The sequence below is a fragment of the Triticum dicoccoides genome, chromosome 4A (genome assembly GCF_002162155.2).
Source record: "Triticum dicoccoides isolate Atlit2015 ecotype Zavitan chromosome 4A, WEW_v2.0, whole genome shotgun sequence".
NCBI lineage: Eukaryota > Viridiplantae > Streptophyta > Magnoliopsida > Poales > Poaceae > Triticum > Triticum dicoccoides.
In genome coordinates this window covers 613300555-613310812 of record NC_041386.1, presented here as the reverse complement: position 1 = coordinate 613310812, position 10258 = coordinate 613300555, and the positions used below count along the sequence as shown (strand labels likewise).

The 10258-nt window shown below is 47.0% G+C and overlaps 1 protein-coding gene across 2 annotated transcripts; it reads left to right on the top strand.

Annotated features, from left to right (window-relative positions):
• The first annotated feature begins 1866 nt into the window (after positions 1 to 1866).
• LOC119289374 (probable LRR receptor-like serine/threonine-protein kinase At3g47570) lies at positions 1867 to 5612 on the top strand. Of its 2 annotated transcripts, XM_037568710.1 has the most exons (3): positions 1867 to 3042; positions 3322 to 4798; positions 4928 to 5612. In XM_037568710.1, exons 1-3 carry the CDS (start codon positions 1867 to 1869, stop codon positions 5302 to 5304), a joined length of 3030 nt encoding a protein of 1009 aa, XP_037424607.1. In that variant the 3' UTR covers positions 5305 to 5612. The 2 variants fall into 2 exon arrangements, with proteins under 2 accessions (XP_037424607.1, XP_037424606.1); XM_037568709.1 differs by having other exon boundaries at positions 1867 to 4798.
• The last annotated feature ends 4646 nt before the right edge of the window (positions 5613 to 10258 follow it).

Below are 10258 nucleotides of genomic sequence, written 5' to 3'. Positions count from 1 at the left end.
AGTTGCCCCGGTGGCCGGACGCCCGGGTAGCCAGCGCCTCGGCCCGGATTAGCCGGCGCAACTCCACCACCCGCCGGTGGCCTCTGACCGGGCAGCGCCGGGGCTCCTCGCCCAGCAACCGCCACCGGCGGCGGGGCCGCCCCACCCCTACCTGCTGCGTTGGTTTTCATGGCAGGCGGCGGCGCTGCCCCACGACCAGCCATCTCACTGAGCGGCCGGACGCTCCTTGCCCGACCGGCTCCAGAGGCGAGAGGGCGGATGCGCTTTGCATGGCCAAGACCAGAAGATCGGAACCCAGCCGTCCCTTGCCTGCGAACCCTAGCGCGCGGCTGGGACGAAACCGGAGCATCACGATCGATGGAATCGCATGCACGATCGAGAAAAACGCTTGTGGAAACCGGACCTGCCTGGGCCTCATACCCAGCAGTCTCGGGCCCAACAGACAATGTTGATGCTTCAGGCAAAACTGGCCCACAGAAGACCAACAAATGTTTCAAACGCTCCTGACGCGCCGTCGCGATCTGGATCGCCGGGATCACCGGCATGGCTGCCGCGTTCCCCTTCGGCGCCGATCGAGACACTGGCCGACGCGCCTTCTTCCTTCTAGTAGTCGTAGTCCAAGAATCCGGACGGATCAGATCGAAAATTGTTAAGTTCGGGAGACTAACCTTAGGCAAGGGGCCCTTCCATGGTCGGGTCACCGTCGCCGCCGTTCTCCGATGAACCACGCACCGGATCATCTCCTTCTTCTCACTCGCATCTAGCCCAATTCGCGCCGGATCGTCGGGAGGCAGGATCTTGTCCACAGTCGTTGCCACCTCATCCTCGTCGTAGCCGGAATGGAAGAATTCGCAGATAAGATCAGACGGGGTCGGCGATCCCGGGGAGGCCGCCGCGGCATCCCCATCTCCGTCTTCATCTTCTTCATCGGCTCCCGCTAAAGCCCAGAACCGTCCGCCCACTCGCCTCTGAACTCTGGCCGCCGATGACGGCGTAGCCGTAGTCGCCCCTCGGGTCGCCCCACGGGTCGCCCCTACTGAACTATCTTTTCTATGCATGTTAAATTTATGCATGCATTAAGTTCATACATAACTCCAACAAAATATTTCTAATGGCCATGGCAACGCATGGACATTCTACTAGTGCGATAAATTGACGAGAACAAGAAATTTAAACGTGTGCTCCACATTATCCATTCGGACGGTTATACTAATGGGGACAAAAGAATAATAGGGACTTGACAGATATATTCCGCGTTTATGAAAACGCATCGCTGTATCGGCAAGGAGTCGACTATGGGCTATAAATTCTGAAATGCACTTTGACCATATTGATTCTGAAAATATTTTATCCATCCACTTCTCTTGGCATGTCGAATAGACATTATTTGACTCAAATTTGTAGGCTTTAATTTTTAGGTTTATTCCTTTGCCATGGTTGTATCATCTTTAAGTGGTTCTTCATCTTGAAATGATCGCCACTACAAGTCTGCGAGAGAGCATGCAACGACGTAGATCGTCGGTCAAGCCTACCTGCCACGGGCACAGCCGGTTCACACTAGAACGGTAGGTAAGTTGCTTACACATGCATGTCCACAGCTAAACTTTAAAACGGAGTCAGTTTTGTCATGTAATTTGCCACCAAACAGGTACTTCCTACCTGCCATGATGAATAATGCTGAGGGACAAGTTTTGGCTGCAGCGTTGGTACTTCGTGATTCCTGGAATATGTTGGTGTTGACTGACTTACAGAAACCGCGTCGGTCAGGTCAAGCGAGATTCGATTGAAGAATGGGACTACAAATATCCATCGCTACACTCCTTGTCGACTCACACTACTCCCACTATCCCATCCGCACCCTGCTCAATGGCCGCTCTATCATGCACCACCCCCATTCCCTTCTTCATACTCATACTACTACTCTCCTTCGTCTCATCATCATCTTCTTCTTCTTCTTCTAGCCCGACCAACAGTAATGGCAGCGACACCGACCTCGCTGCGCTGCTAGCTTTCAAAGCCCAGCTTGCCGACCCTCTCCGTGTCCTTGCCAGCAACTGGAGCACTGACACGTCCTTCTGCAATTGGTTCGGTGTCTCATGTAGCCGAAGCAGGCAACGAGTCACCGCTCTGTCGTTGCCAGAGACGCCTCTCGTTGGATCCGTGTCACCTCGTATTGGTAATCTTTCTTTTCTCTCCTACCTCGATCTGACCAACACCAATCTCACGGGTTCCATTCCAACCGAACTTGGTAGGCTACATCGTCTTAGGTATCTAAGTTTTTATGAAAATAGTTTGTCAGACACCATACCTAGTACCCTGGGGAACCTCACGAGGCTCATGTTTCTTCATCTAGCTTATAACCAACTCTCAGGCCATATCCCTTTTGAGATGCTACTGCATATGTCCAACCTTAGGAAAATTAATATGTATGCAAATGACTTGAGTGGCCAAATACCATCATATTTTTTCAACAACACGCCTTCCTTGACATACATCAATTTTGGAAATAATAGCTTGTCAGGTCCTATTCCACACGCCGTTGCACACCTATCCATGCTTGAGAAATTCATCCTCGAGGTTAATCAACTCTCTGGTCCAGTACCACAAGCCATGTATAACATGTCCAGGTTGCACACTATGGCACTTGCAAGTAATGGTAACCTAACCGGGACGTTTCTGACCAATCAAAGTTTCAACCTCCCAATGTTGCGATTTATATCATTATCTAGTAACAAGTTTTTCGGCCAGTTTCCAGCAGAGCTTGCATCATGCCAGTACCTGGAGATAATTGATTTGGGTGAAAATTCTTTTGAGGGCACTGTGCCAACAGGGTTGTCCAAATTATCACACCTCCAGGTTCTTCACTTAGGTTATAATAACATTATTGGTCCTATCCCAACCGCTCTTAGCAATCTTACCAATCTTACATATCTAGATCTCAGCGGCGGAAATTTGGAAGGGGAGATTCCACAAGAATTAGGTCTCATGCAGGAACTCTCATTTCTGTCTCTTGGATCCAATCAGTTGATAGGAGAAATTCCAGCTTCCCTTGGCAACTTATCAAAATTGTCTGTTCTAATTTTGGCAAATAGTAAACTTTCTGGTCAAGTACCAATAACACTTGGGGAAAATGCAGCTTTGAACAAGCTTCTTTTGTCAAGTAACAATTTGGAGGGGAATCTAGACTTCTTGTCAGCTCTTTCCCAGTGCAGACAACTCCAAGTCCTTACAATCGAAGATAATTCTTTCACTGGCGTCCTCCCAAGTCTTGTGGGAAACCTTAGTTCAAAGCTAGTCACTTTCATTGCAAGCAAAAACCAGTTAATAGGTGGACTTCCAGTTGCAATTGCAAACATAAGCAGCCTTGTACGGATAGATCTTAGTGACAACCTACTCACCGAGCCAGTCCCGGGGTCCATCACTATGTTAGAAAATCTGGTGTGGCTCGATCTCTCCAACAATGACATGTCAGGTCCTATCCCGATACAAATTGGTATGCTCGGGCGTCTAGAACAATTGTTTCTCCAAGCAAACAAATTCTCAGGCTCTATACCAAGAAGCTTTGGGAATATTAGTTCTTTAGAATACATTGACCTATCCAATAACCAATTAAGTTCAATGATACATTCGAGCATTTTCCACCTAGATAAACTTCTGACACTAGATCTTTCAAATAATTCCTTTACTGGTGCGCTACCATCTGATGTTTCCAGTCTAAGTCAAATATATCAAATGGACCTCTCTTTCAACTTCTTGGTCGGAAGCATCCCAGAATCCTTTGGACAACTTAATATGTTAACTTTCATAAATCTATCGCACAACTCCTTCAAAGGTTTTATTCCGGGCACACTCGAAAAGCTAAAAGGCTTGGCATCATTAGACCTCTCATCTAACGACCTCTCTGGTAGCATTCCCATGTTCTTTGCCAACTTTTCCTACTTGACTATCTTGAACCTCTCATTCAATAATCTGGAAGGCCAGATACCCGAGGGGGGTGTTTTCTCAAACCTCACCTTTCAGTCTTTGATTGGGAATGATGGTCTATGTGGTGCTCCGCGTCTTGGATTTTTGACATGCCTTGACATGCCTCGCTCAAGTAATAGAAAATTGCTACAAATTCTAATCCCAACACTCACACTAGTTGTTGGTGCGATTGCCATTTGCATATACCTATGGTCTAGAAAGAAACTTAACATGGGAAATGAGATAACGGTTGATGATCTAACAAATGTGGCTGGTTACCAGATAGTCTCCTATCATGAGCTCATTCGTGCCACCAATAGTTTCAATGAAGAAAACATCTTAGGCTCAGGAAGCTTTGGAAAAGTCTTCAAGGGCCAATTGAGCACTGGTTTGGTGGTGGCGATAAAAGTTCCTGACATGCAGCTAGAGCAGGCCATCCGAAGTTTTGACGTCGAGTGTCAAGTGCTTCGCATGGCACGACATCGCAACCTAATCAAGATACTCAACACATGTTCCAACCTTGACTTCAGAGCACTAGTGCTTCAGTACATGCCAAATGGCAGCTTAGAGACGCTCCTACACCAGTCTGACAGTTCATGGCACCTTGGGTTCCTTGAGAGACTAGGTATCATGCTCGACGTGTCGATGGCAATGGAGTATTTGCACCATGAGCACTATGAACTGATCTTGCACTGTGACTTGAAACCTAGCAACGTGTTGTTTGATGAGGAGATGACGGCACATGTGGCAGACTTTGGCATTGCAAGGTTGATTCTAGACGACAACTCCATGATATCTGCGAGCATGCCTGGAACAGTTGGATATATGGCACCAGGTACCTATTTAGCTAGTTCTTGTCATCTTGTTCAATCAACTACTTATTAAACCATTCCTAGATTATGTTGCCACCTAAATCAACAAGGTTGAGCAAGTGTGATTTCTTGTTTATGTTTTTACTGTGCAGAATATGGGTCTCTTGGGAAAGCATCACGGAAGAGTGACGTGTTCAGTTACGGACTCATGCTCCTTGAAGTCTTCACTGGAAGGAGACCCACCGATGCAATGTTTGGCGCACAACTAACCCTCAGGCAGTGGGTTCATCAGGCATTTCCTGCAGAGCTTGTCCGAGTCATTGATGGACAGCTACTGCAAGACTCCTCTGCTACTTGCTGCAGCTTGGAAGATGACTTTCTTGCATCGGTGTTCGAGCTGGGTTTGCTCTGCTCTGGCAACTCGCCTGGCCAGAGGATGACGATGCATGATGTGGTTGTGACACTTAAGAAGATCAAAGGCGAGTACACAACAAAACACACAGCGACAATGTCACGTAATGCTGCATAGTGAGTTATCTCCATTGCACTTGGAACACCCATAAGCGTCACGGATGGGAAGGGATAAATCAGCAGTGACACATATTATGCACTTGGGATATACAACTATTTGATCATGCTTTTCTTCTCTCAGACTATGAGAGGGATGATGTTGGATGCGCTTCATGGCACGGCTCGTCGCCTCACTTCACCGCCGGCCCCATGATGGGGTGGCCACTTGGTGGTCTTTTTTCTTGCTTTCTTTGGGCGTGTTTGTGCTGAGGCCCCAGCAGAGGTTTTATTTCGCTTGTGTGCTACTTGATGTTTGGACTGGTTCGCCGAGAGTAGCAATCTCATAGAAAAGCAACGTTCTGAAAAATTGTGTGGATACACAGATGTGAGGACATCTCTTCCTGGCATACTAGATAAGAATCTGATAATGTCAAGCTTGGCTTCGGCAACCTCATGTCTCATAGTTGCAGTGTTATTTTCCAAAGAACAGTATCTCCTATAAGAATGAATAGAATGGTACTACCCAATTGAGTCGGAGGCAAACCGAGAGATATCATCATGTTTTGCAAAAACAGTGGTGCCCAGCTGTTGGTGAAGGCTAGAAAGACTACAGGAATAGACACGCTGGGATGCGCTCAGGATACGGCGGAGTTTGCATTTCTATGAGCCCAGATATATGTGGAACAAGATGTATACTAAAAAATAAAGGCAATTCAGAGGATAGTAACAAATAATAACGTGGGTGAACAATTTTCAGCATATACACACCCACAGAACTGAAAGAAGTTACCAAGAGCAGAGGAAACAGAGTAGTAATGCATTTTCGTTTCATGCAGCTTTAATTTACTTCCGTTTTGTTCTTCAGTGGTGTAGCAAGTATGTGGATCACTGATACAAATCCCAGCCAGTGAGAGCAGAGAGATATAAGTTACACCTTCTCCCTTCAGTATGTACAGTATCACTTGTCCCTGAAAGAATTAACCAAGAGCAGAGGAAACAGAGTAGTAATGCATTTTCGTTCATGCAGCTTTAGTTTACTTCCTTTTCTGCTCTTCAGTGGTGGCCATGCAGCAGGATGTTATGGCTTTATGCCTTCAACAAACAAAATGGAACGGCTTGACTTGTTAACTTAAAAAAGGATGCAGTGATTCCACACAAAAATAAAATACAAACACAAAAATAAAAAACAATTCAGTGCTTTCATCATATGGCTTTGTGTTTTAGTCGAAAAGTCAGTCAACAAACAAAATGGAACAACTTGTTAAAAGAAAAATGCAGTCATCAACTCTTATATAAGAGCGGGAGGGTCATTACTTTGGCGTTTACGCTTGAGCCCTTTCATTATTAGTAGTGTATTGTCAAAGGTGTTCAGGTTAACTAAGCCATCCATACAATTGTCAGACAGTGATGGTTCAGTAGCTGCAGTGTTGGAGCACTGCCCATCCATACATACAGATAGTTAGTTCAACAGCCAGTACTGAGATGCATGATCTATTTCTGGTGGCCCAATTCAGTTTCTACAAAACAAATGAGATAAATCAGTCCTTTGGATGCTAGATTTGGATCTGTTACTTATTTCAAAATAGTTTGTTCTCCAGCAGGAAGAGTATTAGATCAGCAGAAATTTCCATCCACATCACACTTCCATCAGCAAGTGTATTAGTTCTGAAGAAATGCTTGCCAATGCAAGTAGAGCTTACTAAAGTGACCGATCGATTTATGCACTCACTCATTTAGTAGCATTTTATCAGTGAATGTGAAGAAAACAAACAGGGTACAAATCAGGTGGTTCGTGAATGCACACAGATCCCGTCTACTGACTGTGGAAGAATATATGCTTGATTTTGTCATCTCAACAACGTGAAGGGTATGTAACAGCGTGCTTTTGTCCCCATCCGTTTCAGAACAAAACTGATGAAGAATAATAACACACAGGCCATGCATGATCGAGTCAATCTGATTACTGTACAGTAATTCAACAAAGCTTTAAATTTCTGGAACAAGGGAAACTCAACCCCATTTTTTCATAAATTTTATGAAACATACAGAAATCAAGTATTTAGCAGAAATATTCTTGAATGCAAATAGAGCTTAGGTCCTACCAAATGCATAAAAGCTTCTGGGGACGGAGAGAAAACCCTTGTTCTGGCCTTTGCTCCTCGAGCTCAACAGCGGGTGAACTTGCGCCGTTATCCTGTTGAAGACGTTGTCTCCGTGACCACCAATGGCGTGTGGGCGTGTTGCTGCGGAAGAAGTTGGCATAGTCGTAGGTTTTACAATCATATATTGTAATGGTTCAGCCGTAGTTGATTTTGTTATGCACTTTTTAAAAATTTAGTTAAAGTAATTTTAAAATATGTATGTTTATTTATTTTGTTCATAGAATTCAAAAACTTCTTTTTGACTCTGGTGAACATTTTATGAATCTGTTAGTATTTATCATTTCCCGAACATTTTTCTTCAAATCATGAACAATTTTTGTATTCACCAAGATTTGACACTCTGCAACTGTTTTTAAAATCCGGAATTATTTTTTATTTAGAAAGGAAAAAGATATAAAACAGAGAAAAAAAACACGGTGCTTCCCGCCCCGCAATGATTCCTAGCGCGTACAGCGCGGAATAGGGGCTCCCTTTGTCGTGAGTTTCGTTCGAGTATGGGGCAGAGTCTGAAGTCTAAACGTATACGCGCGCACCAAGCTGATGCCCGCCTTCTTCCACCGCCCACCTCCCAGCAGCGAGCAGGTCCGTACGCCCGCGTACCTCTCTCGACCCTCGGCCTGGCCAACGGGTACTTGGCGCGCGCTGGGCCTGCCGGCCATGGAGGTGTAGTGAAGGAGACTCGAGAGAGCCCAGGCCTGTGTTTGTTGGATAATAACTGAACCAACGTTACCTGTGTCTTGTTCTGGTAGACAGTTTAGAGTGCTGACAGGAGCGGGAGGTGCCGCCGAGCAGTCGCAGTATCACTGCCGGTGAGGTCATCTGGCAGCACCACCATTTACTCGCCATCTGCAGCTTTCGTTTCATATACAGTACAATGGTAATTCAACTTCAGAGCACCGTCGATCTGGCAGCACCATCAGTTAGTCGCCATCTGGCAGCACCACCAGTTACTCGCCATCTCGCCATTCAGATATGTCTTGTTCTGGTTCAACTTCAGACTTCAGTGATCGAATAAATTTCATGGGCCAGAGAAACGCTGCAAAGGGGCCCCCATGACGCATCGACGTGGCACACGATCGGCAAAGACGATGCCCCCTTCATCACACTTGACCATCGTGCCACCCTACCAGCCGCAATAGCCGGCATGACACAACTACTGATTGTACCTGTGCGAGGGACGGAGGAGAGGTGTGGAACGGTGGCGGGGGACAAGCGACATGGAGCCCAGGTGTAGAGTTGGAGGTGTCGGAGTCGCCAAATTCCGACAAGGGTGTGGCGGGGTGTCCGGGATGATGGAGCGGCGCCAAAGGCAAGAGAGAAAACGAATGTAGGGAAAGATGGAAGGATGAAGCCGTGGGGTCTCGAAGGGGTTTTGGATGGGCCGACGGTGTCGGAGTCCTACATCGATGATGTCATGACTGTCGTAAAGCCCTCTTGCTAAGTAAATAGGCAATTTTTCGATTAATTTGATCCACGAGTCATGGCATTGACAGAAATAATCGCTTACTGAGATTCAATCATGCAAGGACATACTACGCTAATTGCAGACAAATTTACGTATAACGCTAGCATGTCTAAAACACAAAACAATAGGAGCGGGATAAACGAGTTATACCCTTTAGTAGGCCATGCAGAAGCCGCGGCGGCGGTGGCGGTGGCGGCGTCCTCGGCGGCTTTCTTGTTGGCCTCGAGCTTCTCAGCGGTGAGACGGTCAGCGTTAGACTGAGACATGGTGATGATGAAGACGACACGGACGTAGTGAATCGGAGGCGAGCAGTCACTTCCCAAAAACTTATTTGCCGCTCTCCTGTACAGGATCCGGAGAGGCGGGGTTTCAGAGACCTACTCTCCCGTTGACCGTGTACGCAGCGGACGGGATGGAGTCTCATTCCCGCAATCCGTGTCATGACGAGGCGTGGCGAGGCGGGCGGCGGAGGAGGAGTGCGCGAGGGCCGCTTCTCTTCTCAAGCTCCAATGGCATGTGGAAGAGAAACCCTTACAAGGAGGTCCAACTCCTCTCCAACTTTTAGGTTGGGACTAAACTTCTCACTGTTAAATTGTGATCCAAATTATACCGTGTTGGACTAGACGTAGTACAACCGATGTGGGCCTTTGCGTTGACGTCGACGCGTACGAGTACAACTCGTTTACTTGTCCTCCAAGGACTCTCATGTATTGCCCTCTTATATATACCCCATGTAGTCATACATCAGACGGTCTGTCATCTTGTGTTTGTAATACTCCTCCTCATAGTGATCGCGCCTTTGTGCGCCCGTGGTTTTCTCCCGCAAGGGTTTTCACGTAAAAATCCGTATCCCTCTGTCTTGTTTATTCTCGTTATTATCTAACAAGTGGTATATAGAGCTGAGGTTTATATACGAGATTTGGGAGCCAGAAGGATTAGGGCTGCGTTCCGTGTGCCGCGGCCGGTCGCCGAGATTCGACTGGTTTTCGGCTGTAGCCTTTTCTTATCCGAGATCGAGACCAACAGGAGATTGATTTTTTTATAAAGCCGCCATACGCTGCTGCAAAGTCGCTGCGTCGCGGAGACCAACAGGCGATCCATCGAGCCGCCGAGTCGTCGCCGCTGCTCCGCGTCCACAAGTGGACAAAATTACTGTTCTAACCCTTAAGGCAAACTAAATCCCGATTTGACCTCGTTTCGAAAAAAATTCGTTTCTGACCTTTTCTGGTGACGCCAAGGTCCCTGGCGTCTGGGTTACGAAGCAGACGCCGGGGTCCCTGGCGTCTGGCCCCTGACCCGCACTGCCCGCCTGCCCGCCTGGTCCCTGGCGTCTGGGTTACGAAGCA